Raw genomic sequence first — 23,367 nt, forward strand, 5'->3', positions numbered from 1 at the left:
ATTTTGGTTTCTCTCCCAAAGCTATGAAGGAGGAGATTTCGAGAAGGCTGCCGAGCTGTACAAGAGAGCCATGGAAATCAAAGAAGCAGAGACTTTGTTGATAGGAGGAAAAGCAGCTTCCCGACCCTCATCAAGTGGAGACACTTTCAGTTTAAGAAGTACATTATCTCCAAATGTTTTTCTAGACCATGGACAAAGGTGATGCAAACTGGCACAAAAACAAATGCTAGTGAAGAATGCTTGATGGTTAAAGTATTAAAAAAAATCTAAGCATGCTTCAGAGATTAAAAAATGATTTTAGGAGATAAAATGTTTGTGATGAATGAAAATATGAACAAAATTTTACATTTTAATTTAAAATATTTCTGTTCGTGCTAACTTTTTTGTGGACCATGTGGTACAAAGTTACCTCTGTGTTACACATAGGCATTTAGTGAAAGACTGCTGAGTGTGTTCTAGTAGTTGTTGTTCAGACTGAAGCTGTAATGCCAGAAAACATCAGTTTTGTTTTTTCTCTAGACCTCTTTTTAGTAGAAGACCTGTGAGCTGCAGGGTATAATCAGCAAAATAGCTACTAGTTTTTATTCCACATCAGTTCCTTCAGTGTCCACACTGTTATGGTGTTTGTAGAATTTTGTTACTGTACCTTTCCGTCTTTTCAGGAGCACTTTGTTATTCAGGGACACAGTAATTTTGAGAACCATGTATTGTGTTTCCACCAAAAGAAGAAAAATACCCCCAAACTTCACCTGCACATGTTTTGGCTTTAAGGAAACTTAGGCAAAGGAAACTGGGTTCTTAGTAAATGTTTTTTAAATCATGGTTGTTGACAGAGGGCTTGTCTATGTGGTCAGTTTGTGCATGGTAAATCTGCAGCACACCAGCCTTCACACTAACTGGCCATTGGGACCCTGATATCACACACACAAATTTCTATAGTGTGTTTTGATTTAAACTCTGTTTTGAAACAGATTGAAGTGTACTACAGAACTTTTAGTGTATGGTAGCAAAATCCACACGGCCTCTTAGTGTGCGGCATGCTAATGCACTGTAGATTTACATCCCCGCTTGTCATGTATGAACTGAAGATGTAGACAAGCTCTGACTGATGTTTTTGTTCTCTCTAGCTAAAGCTTTTTAATTGGTGTCTGTTATAGCCACTTATTTTTAGTAGGAATATGCTTTTTCAATAAGTAGCCAGAGAGAAAAATATTAGGAATTAATTGGGGACTGGTGCACACCTCTCAGTTTTAGTAGAGAAAAACTGCTCATTAAACTCCAGTATAAGCATGCTTGTATTAACCAGGAGAAAGAACTGAATAGCATCAGTGAATAGCAGTAAGCTGATTTGTATTAAACGTACAATGGAGTATTTCTCCCAGTTAGTTCCAATGATCAATTAAGTCTGTTTACAAACAATAGAATACATTTAATAAATTCACTAATTTAAAAATTACATGCTTCTTTTCATATTTTAGAGTTCAGAGTGTCAGATCTATGAAGAAACTTCATTCATGAACTAATCCATTTATTCAGCTAGTCTTAAAGTGTCGAGGCTGTTTATCTCAAAGGGATACTATCTATCTTCTCCTTTTTCCCCCTTTTATGGTAAGCAATCAAGTCAATCTCCCTACTCCCCCATTCAGCACTTTTTCTGAATAGAAAAAAATATTTAAATAAGAATGTAACTTGAACGATTAGTTTTATACTGCTGCAATGAAAAATGTACAAAATCAAAACTGACATTCAGCACTAAAACTTAGTTGAAGAAACTTCTAACAGATTACACAAATGATATAAGGTTCTTGCAGCATAGGAAAAGTGGTTTTTAATCTAGACAAAAATTGTAATAGTCTAAATTTCAAACAGATGGATGTTTGACTTCTTTGTAATGGTGTCCGAAACAAGTGAAACAGCTCTCGAGTCTTCTTCTGTAGAAAATATGTCCCACCAAGTCCTGTTCGTACATGAAAGTGAAGCGTTTGTATATTTGGTATAAGCCAAATTCTGTACAACTTAATGAACACAGTAGAACTTCACATCAAAACTGATAGTGTCTTCCAGTGTACCAGCAGAGATTTAATAGTACAGACCCATAGCAAGGTCTCATTATTAAGATTCACTGTTAAAAATTTAAGTTGACTATATATTGTGGCTTACTACATAAATGAACAAAGTTAGCAAAAATATACAACACTGAAGTGTTGATTGTTCACTTAATTGCAAAAAAATCAGAAATTTCCGCTAGATTTCCCAGTCAGAGAAATACTATGGTTCTTTTTAAATTAGTTTTAAACACTGGTACACAATCTTCTGCGAAGTTAGGTCTTGACTCCACCACTTCACTTTACAATTTGGAATGGGCAAGTGTAAAAGTTGCTTTACTAACTAAATTCAGAAGTCAAGAACTATTTTGCATATACTAACATCTCTCCAATAATTTTATATATGTATTAATTACTATTTTTGTAAAACTGTACATAGGATAAAATTGTAAATAGTTGCCTTTTTATAAAGCTGTCAGCCATGTAAAGTAATAGCTAAATCAGTGATTCTCAAACTTTTGTACTGGTGACCCCTTTCACAAGGCAAGCTACTGAGTGCGACTCCCCGTTATAAATTAAAAACACTTATATATTTAACACCATTATAAATGCTGGAGACAAAGTGGGGTTTGGGGTGGAGGCTGACAGCTCGCAACCCCCCCCCCACGTAATAACCTTGTGACCCCCAGTTTGAGAACCCCTGAGCTAAATGCTAGCCAAATAATTCTAAATGGAGTTTAGAATAACCAGCTTTTAAAAGTAAACAAAGAAAGGTTTGTAGGTGTTTTTGAAAAGACTGAAATTTCCTGTGCAGTTAGTTTTTTTTTTTTTAGTGATAAGTCATAAGCATGTTTACTATGTAAACAAATGGCTGACAACTGCAGTGATGACGACATTAGGAGCTGTTTTGGCCAACTGAGTCATTGACCAGGTAACAAAGAATTCATACCAAAACACTTGTGCCTAACAACTGCATACTTACACCACTATCAAACACAAAGCAATGTATGCACAAATACTTGTTTAAGAAAGAATAGGGATGTGACACAAACTGAAATCACTCAACCTTTTACAATATTTCTAGTGAAATTTATGGCCTATGAAAAGATTGAAGCCTTCCATTTACCCACAAAACAGGTATAGCCATGCTACAAATTTAGACAACATAGCCCATTGAACTGTAGCCAGGGTTGTGAGTTCAATCCTTGAGGGGGCTATTTAGGGATCTGGGGCAAAAATTGGGGATTGGTCCTGCTTTGAGCAGGGGGTTGGACTGGATGACCTCCTGAGGTCCCTTCTAACCCTGATATTCTATGATAAACTACCACAAATCTGGTATGCATTTGAAGCACTAACGTACGTGTTAAAGACTCCATTATCAATCCCCTGAACCACTCTATCCAGACAAGGTTACTCCACCTTTAATTTCCCCCGATATTGCCAACATGTGGAATATCATTCCACATCAGGTGCTATGCTTAACTTTGTGTCAGTTTGTCTATTATCTTAAATTTTCCCCTAGAGATTTGGACCCTAGCATGATGAGAAATGAAAACTTACAGTATTACAACTTTGTATTTTAAAGCAGTATATAGACACCAGAATACAGTTATGAGATGCCATCTGAAAGTTTTTATAGTTCGGTTTTACCAAAAGTTCAAGTTTTAAGACTGGAATTTCTTACAGGACCTTATTTCTTGATCCAGCTCTAGTGTAAGATCCCGAATGTTTAAATCAATATTCCATTTCCCTACATATTCTTCATCTTGGCCATGAGTTCTTCTAGGCTTTCCTTAGGCTCTGCCACTGTTTCCCCACCTACAACATTCTCTTCCTATTGGCAAAAAGGGGAAAAAATTTAGTTTCTTTGCTGTGAATAAAACAGGACCCATGGAGTTCAGATTACAGAGTTCTTGCAAGATCAGGCCCAAACATTACAACTAAGCTATTCCATAGCCATTTACAGTTTTATACATCTGACCCAAACTCCATTCTGATTAGGATTTAAGAAAATGAGGTTCTGATGCATAAGTATGGAAGTTAAACCTCCCACAGACCGAGCTTCAGTTTTATGGTAATTTGACTGCATCTTTCTTAAAGGATAAAAGTAATTTGTAAAAAATGGTTTTGACTGCCTAAACAACTGGGAAATTCCTCAGTGTGCTTAAACCTCAACAAAAATAGAGAAACTGAAATTCATTCAATTCTGTTGCCCTCAGAACTAGTTTCAATAAACTAATAAATTGTTTAAAATAATTGTATTGTTCAGACTCAAGCAATAATAATTTGATTGTAAAATATACTCAGATTGAATTTATAGGCATGCAATTATTTTACTAGAATTGTTACAGATGGAGTTTTACCATGGACAAATGGTAATAAGTTGATAACTCATGTATTTTCATCAGTTTATGTAATAACTGAATGCTTTTTAGTACATTCCAAAGGATACTGCAGACAACTGCTTTACAGTGTTTTCATTGTTAACTAGTTTCACATAATATAGAACCTTCTAATACCATCATTAAATAAATCTATAAAAAAAGGGGACTTAACATTACCTTGTTTGGTATAGTATATGCTACTGTAATTCCCTTTGGAAGATCAGGAAGTGGACCAGAAGCAGCCTTCAGCTCCTCTTCTGAAACCTCTGATACTAGCTCAATACCTAAGTATCAAAAAGTCAAAATGTCAACTAATTATTTACCTTTGATTCTCTGATTACAGTTTATTTATTACCATTAGATGAAAACTGCAGCAACCAGAGCTTATTAAAATAAAAAAAAGTACTTTAACAGTACATCCAGTAAGAGACCTTTTAAGTGGCTCCAGGAATGGGCCTTTCAACTCCCCTATTGGTACTCTTTCATAGTTTAAGTCATTCATTGTAAGGACTTTTTTTTCCTGATAGTAAGCTTATATTTTCATTTTATTAAAAATACAATATTCAGAGAGTAACCATTTCAAGAATATATGAATTTAATTATTTGACAAGTTTGCTGACAGTTTCAGCCCAGCAATTTTCTCAGTTGTTAAATTCCCTGTAAGGGCATTATATATGTTACTGAAACTTCGTTATAATGAAGATTCGTTGACAAGATATTTAAAGGGACATGCAGATAAACTTAGACTCAAGCTTAAGTTTTGTACAAAAGATCCTATAAAATCTAATGAATATATATTTTCACAAGATTAAAGAAATAAAATGAAAATATTTTACTTAAATATACTTCTGTAGTTTTGAGACTAAATTTTAACCTGTTCAGTATGAGAATCAAAACATTAACATTGATTTAGTTTAATTGTCAGATTTATTAGAAGTGAAAAAATGTGAGTAACCGATAGTGTTTAATAAAGATTAGTTAAATTCCCTGAGTTGTTTGGTGGTGTCCGTTCAAGTTTGAGGTGATTGCTTACCCCAGTCATTGTCTTCATGCACTATTTCTTCTTCCCGTTCAACTACTACTAGTTTTGGTTGTGCAGCCATTTTTTCCTGAAGAGAGAACATGGAAAAAAAACAAAACAAAAACATTAAATTGTGGTTATTTTTGTTGAAAGATTGAGAGTAAAGTCATTCTAAATATTTATGTGAGTTTGTTTATGGCCTTTTAGGAAACGTTTAAGGGTGACCTAAACAGGATTAAAAAAGGACATGCTCCTTTACTATGTATAAAGAAGGCCTGAAAGAATTTTTTCCTCCAATTCAACATCAATGACTAATGAAAATTTTTGGGAAAATAAGACTTTGAATATTCAAACACTCACTCTTCAATTAAGGGGTTAAGAGAACCTACAATATACATCGTCTTTAAATCTTCAACAAATCTTAGAGCAAAAGTAGGGAAAGCCAAAGGTGACACTCCTAATATTTTTAATAATATAAAAAACAACAGTTTAAATCTTCTTTATTCATCAGAAAGCAAAGCATAATTTTTTAAAGAAATCCATTAAATGTCATCTTTGCACACTGTTAACCACATATGTAAGAGGTTACAGGATTGGGGCCTAAGTGACAAATATTTGATTGGGGTTTTCTTTTGCAAAGTGATAAATTTGCATAAGTCATTTTGCTTACCTTCTACTTTAAGATAACCTACAAATACTTCTAAAAATATTTCAAATCATCTAACTTTAAAGTTCGTGCAACCAGCAGGAAACAGCCTGTCAACACTGCTTCAATTCTGAATGATATGCTTTATTTACCACAGATCTTCAGCATGCATTATCAGATGGATTTTTACCTTGTATTCTTCCTGCTGTTTCCTGCAATTTTTGTCATCGCAGTGTGGGTTTGGTTTCATGGCCATAGTTGGAAAAAAATCCTGCATCGCATTGTAACCAAGATAGTAACTCACAGTACCAAAATTTAATAAAAACCTGGAAAAACAGAATGAGAACTACAGTGAAATGAAAATATTTTCTTGTTCACAGATTGAGAGCGAGTGCCTAAATGTTTTTTCCAGATGTTATTTTTTGTACCCCTCAGTTGTGATACTGTATTGGTACCCTAAATTACTGGTATTTGGTTTTAAATTACCTATACCCACTTCAGAAATTATGTAGTAGATCCTCACTTGGTGTAAATCAGCATAGCTTTATCAAATAATGGAGCTATTCTGAATTATACTGCATGAGAATTTGGCCCTGTGTTTGTATAGGTATAAAGACGAGAGATGGATCACGGATGAAATTTGAGACTTGATCGCAAATCTAGAAAATGATAAGTTTAGAATGTGTCATGGTGCAACCTCCACCCTACTTGTGTCCAATCCCATTCAGACAGGATGGAATTTTCAAAAGTAAGTAACGTTGGTTTAACTCTCCTCCCACTGAAGAAAACTGTTCAGTGGGAGCAATATTAGGCCAGGCTGACCTCTTGGAAATCCCACACTAAAAATATTTAATTTCTTATATTTATTCCTACAGGACCAAATTCTGCCTTTACATAAAGGCATTCACGCAACATATACTAAAGTCAATGAACACCTCTGTGGTTGAAGGCAAAACAACCCCGTTTTACTTCACAAGATCTGGATTGTTTTTAATTGGTCATCTGCAGCTAACAGCATCTGGACAATTATCCCCAGAATGAGTGTCTAAAATAGAATTTTAGCACACAAACTCAAGAGACAAAAATCCTATTTTCCAGACTTAAAAATAAGGAAAGGGAAATATAAATTTATGCACACAGAATTGTTCAAAATTTCTCATGGACATAGTTCTTTGAACAGTTGGAGTATGTGATATTACTTGTAGAAAATTTTACTATACAGTAAAAATATTTACAGCTGTTTGGCATCACTGAACAGAAACTATGCAAGACTAACTCTCTTCCCATGCTTTGTGCAAAGGAAACAAAGACGCTTTTCAAGGCTTCGTAATTCAATATGAATAAAAAACCAAGTATCGCAAACGAGTACTTGAAACGATCTGTAGAAAACGGTAGCTGCAAAACAAAATTTAGTGACTCAGGGACGTGTCTACATTGGGGGAAAAACACACATGGCAGCAAGTCTCAGAGCCTGAATCAGCTAACTTGGGCTCACGCTAAAGAGCTGAAAACAGTAGTGTAGGCTTTTTTGCTTAGGCTGGAGCCTGGGCTCTGAGACCCAGCCTCCCCCGCCCCCAGGTTTCAGAGTATGGGTTCAAACCCAAGCAGGAACATCTACATTGCTGTTTTTAGCCGCACAGCACCTGAGTCAGTTGACCCAGGCTCTGAGACTCGCTGCAGTAGGGTTTTGTTTTACAGTGTAGATGTACCCACATATCACATATCTTGGTATCAACTCCTTTAAGCAAACACCTTTGCAAATGAGAGTGTATGAAAGAGGCAGATCTGTCACTGGGAAAGAAAAATCACGCATCTCATAAGCTTATAAAGTCCTCAAGATGTGAAGCTCTTAAAATTATCAGAAAAAAGCCTGATGGATTCTTTATACCAAGATATTGTAGGTTTACTCACAGAAGTTCATTCAAATAACTTACTTCAGAACATTTTGTACAAGAATCCCCGCAACTACTCCCATAGTGGTAGGAAGGCTGGCTGCACAAACTCCCTCTCGTTTTAAGGTTTTTTCATCAATGTTGGCAGCAACTACAAGCGGGGGAGCACACTGGAGGGAGAAAAAAAAATCTCATTAAAAAAAACGAATAAAAACCTCAGACCACGCAAAGGCAATAACCAGAATTACTCTGAACTAATACAAGTTGTGGCTATATAGCCTTGAAATACCAGTTTCACACCACACATCCTGTTTTTAAAAGCACAAACTAGAAATCCAGTGGATCCCAGATTTCAGAAAAGGACCCCTTGGCCAAGGACTGCATACCGCAAAACAAGCAGATTCACCAGGTATGATAAATTGTATATGTCCCGAGACTGCATTTTCACTCACTCCAGATTCCATCCACATTTGTCCAAGCTCATTGCAGGCCTTGAAAGAACAAACATACACAAGAGTTGCAATAAAATAACACTGTAGAAGTTTGTTGCAAAAGGTTATTAGAAATCATGCATTATACTGATGAATCTGTGACTTTTACCCATTAAAGCCCCGAAGAAAAAAGAACTGTCAGATTAAAAGAGGTATTACTATAAACTATTTCTGTGCTTTGTTTTAGTGACAATAATAAAAACTGAAGTCGAAATATGGGTATTGGATTCAGGAAGGCAGATCTCTGCACTTGTCTGGAGCGGCATAAAAATCAATGGGGCTCTGCACATGTACAGGGCTCCAACTCACAGTTGCTAGATCAGGGCCCAGGAGTCTAATATGGTGTATTAGGATTTTCTGTTCAATTTCTTTACTGTTTTCTCCCTTTAATTATGTTTGTTTTACACACACAAGCATGGATATCTAATATTTATATAATTATATGCATCATATATACACATGCTGATCAAGCTAGCAGGTGGATGACAACAAAAATGTGTGTTGTGGAAAATACACTGCATTTGTTACAACTGTGAAGGGAAAATGCACAGTAAAAACTGTATACTGCCTTAATAATGTACATAAAAATATAATGATTCTTATCAAATTTTCTATGGGATAGTTATACAAAGAAAGTCATTAGTGAATTTAGACAGGGTTTACAAGATGACAATACAAATAAAATTTAACGAAAAATACACTTTTCCTTTACTAACCATTACCTACTATCACATGTAACCTGTTTTACGTCTACTCTTTATGCTCCAAGAACTGAATAAAAATCTCATTTCCTTAGTTTCACATATATCAACAGATTCCTTAACAAGGTTTTGCCTTCTTTATGGTGCACATAACTTCTGTAAATAATAATAATGGAAGAATATATTAGCAAACCCGCAAGTGTATGTGCAGACCTCAGATGCTGTACTTACAGTGTTAATTGCCATACGAGCTTCAAAGTTGTCCACACAGCTCAGTACAAGATCAACAGGTTTCCCTTCTTCTAACGCACCATAACTAAAGTAAATACCACAGTTTACATGAGGAAGGTTTGCAAAACACATTATTAAAATTGTAGTCAAGACATTTCATTCTTTTCATTACATAAATTGATGGGAAATATATTCCTATCTAACAAAATAATCTGAATCCTATTTAACACTCACAGAGTCTCAAACAATTCAATAAAACCTTGTTTATCCAAAATGTGCAGCGACATCCATAAAATTAAGTAAAAAGGCAGTCCTTACAAATGGGATCATCTGAGGAGTTGTAAGAGATTCAGATAAGAGGATATTTCAGACTAAAGGAAATTTCACTGGGCATAATATGCACCTCTTACAAATTTCAAGAAATGTCGAATAAATTTTTATTTCCCCTAATGGTTTCTCTTTGCATAACATATCTGCAGTCATTTCAGAACTAATTTCTGAGATATTAATTGTGTTATTTTCAATGGAAATGAGAGTCAAGATACTCAAAAGAAGGGATTGTGCAATTTGATGTCTTTTTAAAGAAGTATGACAACATATGGAATCTTTAATTTGGCTGGAAAGCTAAAAATACACTAATATAAACATGGAACAAATTTAATTTCAAGTGAGACAAAAGTACTGCTATTTACCAAGATCTACTTGAATAACAGAGCTAGGAAACAAAAAAGTGTCTTTATATACATATATTTTACATAAAATGTGATTGTTTTCCAGTTGGAGGCCTAACGTTTAAAAAAATTATGAAGCCAATAGAGTATTTTAGACTTTATTTACTAGCAAACATCAAAAGAAGTTGTGTGCGTTTCTCAAAACATTTTACCTTATTCTATCCATGAAATGTTGGAAGTTATCCACTGTTGTGATATTGTAGTTATGTACTTCAAACTGAACATCAGGATTAATATTCCTTGTAAAGAAAATAAAATCAGTCAACAGTGATAATGAATGCATTAACAACCTCAAAGAACTCCCTCAACTCATCCAAGTCACAAGCACTGCTGGAGTTTTTAGAAACGCACTTTAGCTTAGGAAAGGTTAGCTAGTATAGCTATTCTGGCAAACCCTTCTAGCATAGTGTAGCTTATGCCAGTTCTCTGAATGAAAACTTTACTGGCAAAAATCACTTTTTGCTGGTCTAACTGCATCTGCACTAAGGCTTTTCCAGTGTAAAAATGTCAGTAACAAACAACAACAAACAAAAAATATCCTACATCTACCCTACATTATACCAGCAAAAATTCTAGTGCAGATCAGTCCTTTGACTCCATATGAACACGCTACTTTGTTGCGGTTTTTTTTTGTACAGTGAAATGTCTGAGTTTGAATTAACATCTCATGTTAAACATATTTGATCCCCACTATATACCTCAAAGTGTGCTCCGCTGCCTGCACTTTACTTAGTCCAGCTTGATGAGGTAGGAAGAAGAGTCTGTTCATGTTCGCCAACTCCACCTTGTCATAATCAAACAGTAGCAGCTACAATGAAGATTATAATAATATATATGAATTTTCAATGGTCTCTGCTGATGAACACCATGTTGGTATTATAAACAGCAAACTGACAGGCTCTGATCCTAGAAACACACGTGAGTATTTCCATCCATTTTACTGAGTCAACTCATGTGCAAATCATTACGGAGGTGTATGGACTGCAGGACTGGGCCCTAAACTACTGTCACTAAGACCTGAGAACACCAAACTGTTCAGATCAAGTCACCAGAACGATGATTAACAGAACACATTTATCTAAGATAAGCAGAACATTCAGCAGATTATCCACATCAACAGACACTAACTTTAGTGACTGTTCTTTTGACATTCCTACATGTGATTATTTCAAGCTAATTTCTGATTGTATTTTTGAGTTGCAACTCTAGCGTGTAGAGAACAATTACTTATTTTGAATGACTAGCTAATACAGAAGAACATCTGATATATCAATTCTTACCAGGTCAGTAGACCAAAAAGAGTCTAGTATCCTGTCTTAGATAGAGGCCATTACCAGCTGCTTCAGAAGAAATCATAGAATCACAGGACTGAAGGAGACCTAGAGAGGTCATCTAGTTCAGTCCCCTGCACTCATGGCAGGACTAAGTATTATCTAGACCAGGAGTTCTTAACCTTTTTCTTTTTGAGGCCCATCCCCCAACATGCTGTAAAAACTCCATGGCCCACCTGTGCCACAATAACTCTTTTTCTGCATTAAAAAGCCAGGGCCGGCGTTAAGTAGCAGCAAGCAGGGCAGTTGCCCAGCACCCCACGTCACAGGGCACCCTGCAAAGCTGAGTTGCTCACGTTTCTGCCTCAGCCCTTGGTGGCAAGGCTCAAGCTTCACCCTTGTGTGGCAGGGCTTAGACTTTCTGCCCTGGGCCCCAGTGAGTCTAACACTGGTCCTGCTTGGCAGATTCCCTGAAACCTGCTCATGCCCCCCTGGCCCCTGGTTGAGAACCACTGATCTAGACCATCCCTAGCAGATGTTTGTCTAACCTGCTCTTAAAAATCTCCAATGACAGATTCCACAGCCTCCCCAGACAATTTATTCCAGTGCTTAACCACCCTGACAGTTAGGAAGTTTTTCCTAATGTCCAACCTAACCATTCTTGCTGCAATTTAAGCCCATTGCATTGATAAATTCCTATCCTCAGAGGCTAAGGAGAACAATTTTTCTCCCTTCTCTTTGTAACAACCTTTAATGTACTTGAAAGCTGTTATGTCCCCTCTCAATCTTCTCTTCTCCAAACTCAAACACAATTTTTTTCAATCTTCTCTCATAGATCATGTTTTCTAGACCTTTAATCATTTTTGTTGCTCTTCTCTGGACTTTCTCCAATTTGTCCACATCTTTCCTGAAATGTGGAACCCAGATTTGGGCAAAATACTCCAGTTAAGACGTAATCAGTGTGGAGTACAGCAGAGGAATTACTTCTCATGTCACTTACAACAATTCTGTTAATATATCCCAGAATTATGTTTACTTGTTTTGCAACAGTGTTACACTGTTGACTCATATTTAGCTTGTGATCCACTATGACCCCCAGATCCCTTTCCTCAGTACTCCTTCCTAAGCAGTCATTTCCCATTTTGTATGTGTGCAACTGATTGTTCCTTCCTAAGAGGAGTACTTTGCATGTTTTCTTACTGAATTGCATCCTATTTACTTCAGACTATTTCTCCAGATCATTTTGATGTTTAATCCTATCCTCCAAAGCACTTGCAACCCCTCCCCGCTTGGTATCATGCACAAACTTTATAAGTGTACTCTCTCAGCCATTACTGTATCTAAATCATTGATGAAGATACTGAACAGACCCAGACCCAGACCCAGAAGTGATCCCTGTGGGACCCAACTCAATATGCTCTTCCAGCTTGACTGTGAAACACTGACAACTAACTACTCCCTGGGAACAGTTTTCCAACCAGTTATGCACCCACCCATCTTACAGTAGCTCCATCTAGGTTGTATTTTCCTAATTTGTTTATGAGAAGGTAACGTGATACAGTATCAAAGGCCTTACTAAAGTCAAGATATACCACATCTACCACTTCCCCCCTATCCACAAGGCTTGTTAGCCTGTCAAAAAAAAAAAAGCTATTAGGTTGGTTTGATATGATTTGTTCTTGACAAATCCATGCTGATTGTTACTTATCACCACTTACTACTTATCACCGCTTATTATCTTCTAGGTGTTTTCAAATTGATTGCTTAATTATTTGCTCCATTATCTTTCTGGGTACTGAAGTTAAGTTGACTAGCCTGTAATTCCCTGGGTTGTCCTTTTCCCTTTTTAAAGATTGGCACTCTATTTGCCATTTTCCAGTCCTCTGAAATCTCTCCCGTCTTCCATGACTTTTCGAAGATAATCTCTAATGGTTCAGATACCTCCTCAGTCAACTCCTTGAGTATTCTAGGATGTATTTCATCAGGCACAGGTGATTTGAAGACATCTAACTTGATTAAGTAATTTTTAACTTATTCTTTCCCTATTTTAGCCTCTGATCCTACCTCATTTTACTGGCATTTACTACGTTAGACATCCAATCACAACTAGCCTTTTTGGTGAACACCGAAACAAAAAAGTCATTTAGCACTTTGGCCATTTGCACATTTTCTGTTATTGTTTTTTCACCCTCATTCAGTAATGGGCTTACTTGTTCTTCCTCTTCCTTCTAATGTATTTGTAGAATGTTTTCTTGTAAACCCTTTATGTCTCTAGCTATTTTATGTAAATGATATAACCTGCTTATGAGGATGAGTTACGAATAGCTTTTCCCCTGAAGCATGAATGTTCAGATCCCTTCTTACACTTAAAAAATCCTGTACTATATTAACTCTGGATGTTCTCGTTACCCATATAAATCTAATTTTTCCTGCTGCTAAGCTCTTAGCCTCTATATCTTCTGACAATGAGTTCTATGTATTAACTGTACATTGTGTGAAAAATTGTGTCCACTTATTTGTTTTAAATTCATTGTCCCTCAATTTAACTGAATGTCCCCTTGTTCTTGTTTTTATGAGAAACAGAAGAACTCAATTTTCTCTGCATTCTGCACCCCCCCCATCTTTAATAACAGCTTTTTTCACTTCACTGCCTTCTATGGCTGAACTAAAAGCAATACAGAAGGAACCTGATCCTGCAGAGGGTGGAGCACCCAGCTGAGGGTGGTCTGCAACATACAGGACTAGGTCCTAGGTAAGGGCAGAGAACAAGCTACCTCAGAAGACTCATCACTTTCAATGCTTTTGTCAGTATTACTCTTTTGTTTGCTTCAGCTGACTTTAACATTGGTGCAGACTCAAACAAGAAATCCATCTTGCTAGTACCTATTATATATAGGACTAGTTCATCTGTTTACTGGTACATGAAGAAAGTGTATATTACCTTACCAATGCCACATCTTGTCAACATTTCAGCAGTCACACTGCCAACTCCACCAACACCTACTATTGCTACCGTAAAGGTACGGATTTTCTGTGTCAAGAAAAATAAATACAGATTAGTATGTTACAAAGTAGCCTTCATGAGAGAAAGTAAAAACTATTTTCTAAAACAAATATAATCATACCTCATAATCTTTCACAATTCCCATTCGTTTTAATGCCATCAGACGGCTAGGAAAAACAAAACAAATAAATAAACAAACTATCCAACACAGTCAAGGAAAGCTCTCTCAAAATCACTGAGATACAATTATTTGAGCAACAGTAAAAAGTTGAAAGAGTAGAACAACAAAGAACAAGCCCCAGAGGAGCTCACAAAAGAATTAACAGTTACACAGTAAATGCTGTGGAATTCTTGATTACAGAGAAAGGACACATAAGAGGGATTAGCATCTATAATTTTATTTCAGAAATATTTAGAGTTACACTACTTCACTAAGGTATCTAAAAGAAAAAGATTCAGAATATGTATATATTCAGTTTTATCATAGTACTCCTCTAAGGGTATATCTATACTACCTGCCGGATTGGCAGGCAGCGATCAACCCCTGAGCGCTCTCCCGTCAACTCCTGTACTCCATTGCCATAAGAGATGCAAGCAGAGTCGACGGGGGAGCAGCAGCAGTCGACTCACCGTAGTGAAGACACCGCAGTGAGTAGGTCTAAGTACGTCGATTCAGCTACTTTATTCACGTAGCTGAAGTTGCATAACTTAGATCGACCTCCCCCAGTGTAGACCAGGGCTAAGATAACACTTTTTTTAAAAAAGTAAAGTTTAAGCAAACAATTAAAGATGTACTAGCGATTGGAAGACTGAGACTAAGGTAAAATGGTAATTTATTTGAAAATAAACACAATAATGTTGATAAATTCAAAAGAAAAGGAGTTAATGGCTTTGAAATCAACACCAACATAAACTATCATATTTCTTACCAGATACTATAATCTCTTCCCTGAAATCTAATAGTAAGTAGTCGCTAAAGCGGATTACAATAATTAAATTTCCCACTTGTAGCTAGCTGTTATCAAGAACAATTTGAGACCCTTAATTTATATTATTTTCCATTTATTTCATTTGTTTTCCAATTCTATTTCTAAGGTTTATGCATTTCAGAAAGTTGAAGTATTAGGCACACTTCAGAATGAAACCCCAATATCATTATATCATGCAACCAACCCACTAGTATCACCATCACATTCTGTAAGCAGCACCTTGGGGGAAAAAACCAAAACATTTCCTGCTAACTTCAGTAAAATGTGTCTTTAACTCTTCTGCATACTGAGTTTCTAAAGATTTCTAATGAATAAACTGAAGACCACTGTGCTCATTACACTTAAAACTGCTAAGTGGACATGTACTAAGTGAAAATGACAGGTTTCAGAGTAGCAGCCGTGTTAGTCTCTGTTCACAAAAAGAAAGGGAGTACTTGTGGCACCTTAGAGACTAACAAATTTATTTGAGCATAAGGTTTCGTGAGCTACAGTTCACTTTATTGGATGCATCCAATGAAGTGAGCTGTAGCTCACGAAAGCTTGTGCTCAAATAAATTTGTTAGTCTCTAAGGTGCCACAAGTACTCCTTTTCTTTTTAAGTGAGAATGGAAACCCATCTCTATGCATAGAATGCTAAAGCCCCAATGCTGCAAGCACTTACATGCTTTACTTTATTAGTGTGAATAATCCCACTGAAACAAATGAGACTATTCACATTATTATTCTTTGCAGGATAAGGATGTGATGTGATGTGATGTGTGTGTATGTATACATCACAGAATATCAGGGTTGGAAGGGACCTCAGGAGGTCATCTAGTCCAACTCCCTGCTCAAAGCAGAACCAATCCCCAGTTTTTGCTCCAGATCCCTAAATGGCCCCCTCAAGGATTGAACTCACAACCCTGGGTTTAACAGGCCAGTGCTCAAACCACTGAGCTATCCCTCCCCCACATGTGTGAATGCGCACACTTTCAGTCATTTTGAGGACTAATGTGGCTGCAATAACTGCTTTCCAGATTCCAGGCTAACACCCTGATAACATCTGATAACCTTAAAAAAACAAAACAACAAAAGCTTTCAGGGAGAACAACCTTTAAACTCCAATACTGGACTATGAGAGAAATTTGGAGGGACTGAGCTATTTTCAGGTTGTGAGGACAATTAGAATGGAGAGGATTAAACACAATCCTGCTGCTGAACCATTTTAAATAGTAATACTTTGCACTAATATGCACTTTTTATAGAGGATAACAGAGTGCTTTACAAAAAGCACTGTATCTACTCTATATTATTATTTTATTGCTGTATAAGTGCAAAGTATTACAAGTTGAAGTGTTCCTAAAGAAGGACTATTTTAAATCTATATATTATTATTTAATCCCAGGGCAAACTGAGGCACAGAAAAGTTATGGGACTGATTCTCAGAAGTGCTGAAACCCACAAGTTAGGCACTGTAGGGCCTCAGCACCTCTGATAATCAAACTCTAAATGACCCAATGTGCAAAAGTAAATTAGTGGGGAGAAAACCCAGGGGTCCCAACTCCCATTTCCTCCCAAATACTGTATACTAATTCCTTACGAGTAACTTCTCCATAAGTAACTCATAGTAAAATACTCCACTCTCAAAGACAGACAATACAAAACAATCTTGTAATTCATCACCGAGAGACAGGTAGGGTTTCGGGGGGACGGAGTGGGGTGGCACATCGCACCACTTCTCAGTGAATGGAACTGGGGCAGATGTCTTATTTTGCTTAATAACAGGTTTCAGAGTAGCAGCCGTGTTAGTCTGTATTCGCAAAAAGAAAAGGAGTACTTGTGGCACCTTAGAGACTAACAAATTTATTAGAGCATAAGCTTTCGTGAGCTACAGCTCACTTCATCGGCATCCGATGAAGTGAGCTGTAGCTCACGAAAGCTTATGCTCTAATAAATTTGTTAGTCTCTAAGGTGCCACAAGTACTCCTTTTCTTTTTGCTTAATAAATAGCCTCTCCTAAACAGCGGTCGGGGTCAGACCATCCCCACCCCAACAGACACCTGCCATACGGCAACTCTCTCTCGTCTCAATAAAAGTGGAGGAGAGTGCTCGCTCCTGCTCTCTTCCTTCTCCTTCATAACAACACCCCACGTGGCAGCACCCCTCCCTGCCACCCCCAAGCCCCTACGTGCCAGGCTTGTCCCCGCTGTCCCCATTGGCAGGGCCCCTTCCCCGCCCGCCCCGTGGCAGCGCTGTCCCTTCCTCCCACGCCCACCTGGCTGCCCCTCCCCACAGGGCAGCTCCCTCCACCCCAAAAGGCAGCTCCCCCCGCCGTCACCTGTAGGGGTTGGAGTCGGTCACCTCCGGGCTCATCCTCTCGACGCGAGCCCGCTGGCCCTGCCCGCCGCCCCGCTCCCTGGCCAGCGCCTCCTCCAGCTCCCGCACGCGGAGCTGCAGCTTCTCCACCAGACTGGCCGAGGCCATGGCAGCGGCTCGGCTCGGCCCGGCCCGGCCCGGCCCGGCAGCGCAGAGACACGTCCCCACACCCGAGAGCCTTCCGGGAGCCCCACCGCCAGAGTCCTCCCCGCCGCAACCCAGCCCGCGAGGAGAGTTCCGGGCACCAAAGAGCCCGAGCAGCAGGGAGCAATGGGGTGGGGGAGGCGAGTCTACTGGTGCGTGCAGCGCAGATTATCATAACAATAACGACCAATAAATAGCACATAAATGCTAGTGATTGCCCCGCTGAAGTCAGAGCCCAAACCTTTGCATCTGATAGTAACAACGCGTAGAGAGGCTGCATTAGAGGAACAGAGATATATTGCCCTGTACACGAGATATACATGAAGCATTATTTAGGATAATGGAAGCCAAAGGCATGGTATTATAGACGATATATGCACTGCACTGTACAGGAGGCACAGACACTGTTTTTTACTTTGAAGATAGACACCCTATGGGTAATACACAGGGTATTTCAAACACGTATGGTCCATCTGTGGCATGTTTTTGATTCAAAATATCCTGCATTACCAACCCTAAGCATTCAAAAAATCTTGAGTCAAGCCCCTAAAAATCAGGAACTGAACTGAAAAATAAAGAGATTTTACAAAATAATACATTTTGGGTTCTTTATATTTGCCTTCTGGTTTTTGAGACTTTAAGGTTCACATTTTCAATGCTTTCAGACCAACCATGAGGGCTAGAAACTTCCGTTTTTAAGTGAAGGCCACAATTTTTATGCAACCACTTGACTCCGGAATTTGGAGGTTTAAGGAAACCCCCAAATATAGCAAGATTTGTGATAAAAATCAGGAAAATGCACAAGAGTGTGATGTCACAACATGATTATCATTTAAACATCACCCAGCAGGCTTGTAAGCTGATGTTTCAGCATGGTTTTCACTCACTGTTGTGACATGGTTGTAGGTTAAACATCACAATCTGATTGCTGTGATGCAGCTGTGAGTCAAAAGTCACCTTTCAGAGTAGCAGCCGTGTTAGTCTGTATTCGCAAAAAGAAAAGGAGGACTTGTGGCACCTTAGAGACTAACAAATTTATTAGAGCATAAGCTTTCGCGAGCTACAGCTCACTGCATCGGATGCATTTACCTAACCTAACTTCAGGCAACCTGCCCGCGGGGGGAGGGTCCGCGCCAGTAGCGTACGCCGGGCGAGGGATGTCACCGGGCGTAGATGAGGGGCAGGGGGTGTGGTTACGCTGCTAGCGTACGAGGGCCGGCTGGGCGGCGCAGAGGGGCTGAAGATGGCCGCTGAGCCGGGCACCACCGCGGTGAGGGAGCAGCACAGGTTTGACCAGGGAGCCCTGGAGAAATACCTCTCCCGCCATTTGGCCGGGTTTCCTGGGCAGCCCCCGGAAGCGCTGGCAGCCAGGCAGTACAGGTAACCCCTGCAGGGGGAGCCCCGGGCGGGGACGCTCTCCCCGCTCCTGGGCTGCGGCGGCCTCTCCCCGTTCCCCTCCCGGGACCGCACGCCCCAAATCACAGCGGTCGCTGCCGGCCGGACGCCGGGGCAGCGAGTCATGGCACCGCGGCCGGCACAGCGAGAGCTGCCAAGCCAGCCTTGCTTGCGCAATCGCTTCGAGAAACTCCGCCCTGGAAACCTGGGATGGGCAGGAGAGGTGGGCTGCCCGCCCCTAGATTGCGGCTGCTTCTGGTGGCACAAATTTCTGCGTCCGAGCGGTTGCCCGTGTAAGATTGGGCGGGCACCGCCCCTGGGTGAAGCGAGCTAGCATTTAGGTCGGTGGTTCTCAACCCTGGGGGTACTCGGAGGCCTTGCAAGGGGGTGCAGCAACTTACCTAGATGTTTGCCCAGTTTTGCAACAGGCTCCATAAAAAGAACTAGCGAAGTCCGTACAAACTAAAATTTCGTACAGGCAAATGAGAAAGTAAGCCATTTTTCAGTAATAGTTTTTGTATTTTTATGTCTGATATTGTAAGCAAGTAGTTTTTTAAGTGAGGTGAAACTTGGGGTATGCAAGACTACTCGGACTCCTGAAAGGAGTACTGTAGTCTGGAAGGATTGAGAACCACTGATTTAGGTTGCACTAAGAATAACTTTGGGAGCTGTGAATGCTCTTTGTGGTAGGTAGGGTCATCCCTTCAAAAGATGGATCCATTCTAGAAATGCTGGGAAGGATGATTGCCCATAAGGTAGGCAAAGCTCCCAGTTTTTGGTATCTTACCTTTTTGTAGTGTACCCATCACCTTAGTGTCTACGACAACATCTGTAATCCACCTGTCCAAGTGTATCAGTTAAATACATGTATTGAACACAGCCAGAGGTGTGTATGGTACTGCACTAAGTGCATTGTGGGGTTAAAGAGGGACACCAAGGAAAATCATGACTGAATGTTATAGCAATGCAGAAACAAAATACTGTATCTTCTGTTATCAGTGTAAAAGTTCACCTGTTACAAAACATGTTGTTTATTGTGTTCAAAGTTTATTTACTGTAAAACAGTAACCTATCCTGTTTGGCGCAAGTCCAATGTGAATAAACGGTATTTGCTTTAAGGACAAATTCTTTGATGAACTCTTCTATGATTAACTTTATTGATGTGTGTCTTAGAAGTCGACAAGGAGCAGTGCATAGGCCCTGAGTAATTCTGCAGTGATGGGACCTTTTGGGGTTCTCTCATGTTCTATTGTTTGAAGAAGGGGACTGGAGAAATTAGCACATCTGTGATCTAAAAGAAAATTCTTGTAAAAAGTGAGTTAAGTCTTAATTGGATTGCAAAGAAGTGAGAGGTGACAATATACCAAAAAATTAGAAATACTGGTAATATCATTGTAAAATCACTAGTGACTTTTTCCTCCCCAATGACAGGTTTCAGAGTAGCAGCCGTGTTAGTCTGTATTCGCAAAAAGAAAAGGAGTACTTGTGGCACCTTAGAGACTAACACATTTATTTGAGCATAAGCTTTCGTGAGCTAAAGCTCACTTCATCGGATGCATTTGGTGGACAATACAGTGGGGAGATTTATATACACACACAGAGAACATGAAACAATGGGTTTTATCATACACACTGTAAGGAGAGTGATCACTTAAGATGAGCCATCACCAGCAGCGGGGGGGAAAGGAGGAAAACCTTTCATGGTGACAAGCAAGGTAGGCCATTTCCAGCAGTTAACAAGAACATCTGAGGAACAGTGGGGGGTGGGGTGGGGTGGGGGGGAGAAATAACATGGGGAAATAGTTTTACTTTGTATAATGAATCATCCATTCCCAGTCTCTATTCAAGCCTAAGTTAATTGTATCCCGTTTGCAAATTAATTCCAATTCAGCAGTCTCTCGTTGGAGTCTGTTTGTTTTTGAAGCTTTTTTGTTGAAGGATAGCCACCCTCAGGTCTGTAATCGAGTGACCGGAGAGATTGAAGTGGTTCTCCAACTACAATACCCACCTGCTGAAGCGAAGAAACAGACTGACGGAGCCAGAAGAGTACCCAGAAGTCACCTACTACAGGACAGGCCCAACAAAGAAAATAACAGAACGCCACTAGCCATCACCTTCAGCCCCCAACTAAAACCTCTCCAACGCATCATCAAGAATCTACAACCTATCCTGAAGGACGACCCATCACTTTCACAGATCTTGGGAGACAGGCCAGTCCTTGCTTACAGACAGCCCCCCAACCTGAAGCAAATACTCATCAGCAACCACACATCAGAACCACTAACCCAGGAACCTATCCTTGTAACAAAGCCCGTTGCCAACTCTGCCCACATATCTATTCAGGAGACACCATCATAGGGCCTAATCACATCAGCCACGCTATCAGAGGCTCGTTCACCTGCGCATCTACCAATGTGATATGTGCCAGCAATGCCCCTCTGCCATGTACCTTGGTCAAACTGGACTGTCTCTACGTAAAAGAATAAATGGACACAAATCAGATGTCAAGAATTATAACATTCAAAAACCAGTCAGAGAACACTTCAGTCTCTCCGGTCACTCGATTGTAGACCTGAGGGTGGCTATCCTTCAACAAAAAAAACTTCAAAAACAGACTCCAACGAGACACTGCTGAATTGGAATTAATTTGCAAACTGGATACAATTAACTTAGGCTTGAATAGAGACTGGGAATAGATGAGTCATTATACAAAGTAAAACTATTTCCCCATGTGATTTCTCCCCCACACCACCCCCCACTGTTCCTCAGATGTTCTTGTTAACTGCTGGAAATGGCCTACCTTGCTTGTCACCATGAAAGGTTTTCCTCCTTTCCCCCCCTGCTGCTGGTGATGGCTTATCTTAAGTGATCACTCTCCTTACAGTGTGTATGATAAAACCCATTGTTTCATGTTCTCTGTGCGTGTATATAAATCTCCCCACTATATTTTCCGCCAAATGCATCCGATGAAGTGAGCTGTAGCTCACGAAAGCTTATGCTCAAATAAATTTGTTAGTCTCTAAGGTGCCCCAAGTACTCCTTTTCTTTTTCCTCCCCAAGAACATGACATCACAAGACTATAGATGAAGTATAAAAAAGTGACATTAAAAGATAAATTTTCATAATGCTGAAGACTGTATGATTACATTTACCACAGCAGAATAGACAAAATATATTTGTCCTTTGTAAATTTAATTGTCTTGCATCAACCTAAGTCTGTAGTATAGCCCAGACCGTAGATATTTAGGAGAATAAATGTAATTGACTTGCAATGAGATGTAGGTTTCTAAGCACCTAAGTCACTTCTAAAAATGGAACAAGGGCTTCTAAGTCAGAGGCACTTTTGAAAATGTTACTGTGACAGAATGCACCCCTGTGTTCACACCCTATACGATATGGTAATAATCTTTTGTACAAAATATGCCTTGTAAGGTATCATTTGAAAACTGATAACTTGCTGGCCAATAATATCATGGTGAAATGTGTGTAGCAACATTATATGTAAAATTGTGAGCATAAGATGAAATCATGACTGAAGTGTGTTTGCCAGACAAGTCTGGGATGTGAGTGAGTCTATTTTCCCAAGACCAAGGACAAGGTGAGGCTCCTAGTCAGGTGTCGTCAAAGCTGATGAGCCATGATCTATCAGGTGACCATTATTTGGCAAGGGAAGAGGGCAGGAACAAAGATCTACATTTTCGCTGGCAACAGTATACACAGGTGAAAAGAAACAGCATGAAGCCTCCTTTCTCCATCAGACTCCATATCTCCGTGCTCTCAGCGAGAGAGAATTTTAACTAGGGGTCACACTCAGGAAAGTGCTTTTTAAAGGGTGACTCAACTGTAAAAGTGGGGGGCAAAACACCCCAAGTTATCTTTTCCTGTCCCTTGGCCTCTTGCATCTAAGAGACCTTGGGAGCAGATTCTGACCTGAAACTTGGTCAGCAATGCCACTGAAAACCTGTGGTAAGAATGTCACCTTGAACAAAATCTAGTTTTAAGGTTAGGACTAGAAAGCATTTTAACTTTATTTTTCTTGTAAACATTTTTTTTTATTTAATGCCTTA

The 23,367-nt window shown here is 39.2% G+C and overlaps 3 protein-coding genes across 10 annotated transcripts in view; 2 read left to right on the forward strand and 1 right to left on the reverse strand.

The window, feature by feature from the left end:
• Window positions 1-5,420, forward strand: part of NPHP3 (nephrocystin 3) — a 47,732-nt gene extending 42,312 nt beyond the window's left edge. For 3 of the 4 annotated variants that reach the window (XM_038392554.2, XM_043508922.1, XM_043508923.1), the window contains one exon: window positions 22-5,420. In XM_038392554.2, coding sequence (XP_038248482.1) covers window positions 22-202 — 181 coding nt within the window. In that variant the 3' untranslated portion in view covers window positions 203-5,420. The remainder of the gene's footprint in view (window positions 1-21) is intronic. The other variant, XM_043508924.1, reaches the window with a different exon arrangement.
• On the reverse strand, window positions 2,284-18,242 carry UBA5 (ubiquitin like modifier activating enzyme 5). The gene is given in 13 exon segments (XM_043508926.1): window positions 2,284-3,879; window positions 4,607-4,713; window positions 5,463-5,538; window positions 6,287-6,422; window positions 8,031-8,158; window positions 8,375-8,479; window positions 9,412-9,496; window positions 10,295-10,381; window positions 10,841-10,950; window positions 14,355-14,444; window positions 14,539-14,584; window positions 17,724-18,052; window positions 18,054-18,242. Coding segments are annotated over 13 exon segments (1,557 nt in total). The 5' UTR covers window positions 18,228-18,242; the 3' UTR covers window positions 2,284-3,795.
• A 782-nt stretch (window positions 18,243-19,024) lies between these two features.
• The window catches only part of ACAD11 (acyl-CoA dehydrogenase family member 11), a 56,373-nt gene continuing 52,030 nt past the window's right edge, over window positions 19,025-23,367 (forward strand). For 2 of the 5 annotated variants that reach the window (XR_006279279.1, XM_038392559.2), the window contains exon 1: window positions 19,053-19,285. Coding sequence is in view for 2 of the 5 variants with exons in the window: in XM_038392559.2 (XP_038248487.1) it covers window positions 19,149-19,285 (137 nt within the window). In the remaining 3 variants the exon portion in view is untranslated. Of the gene's footprint in view, window positions 19,286-20,473; window positions 20,615-23,367 lie in introns of all 5 variants that reach the window. The other 3 variants (XM_043508925.1, XM_038392557.2, XM_038392565.1) reach the window with 3 other exon arrangements.

This window comes from Dermochelys coriacea, chromosome 2 (assembly GCF_009764565.3).
Source record: "Dermochelys coriacea isolate rDerCor1 chromosome 2, rDerCor1.pri.v4, whole genome shotgun sequence".
Classification (NCBI taxonomy): Eukaryota; Metazoa; Chordata; order Testudines; family Dermochelyidae; genus Dermochelys; species Dermochelys coriacea.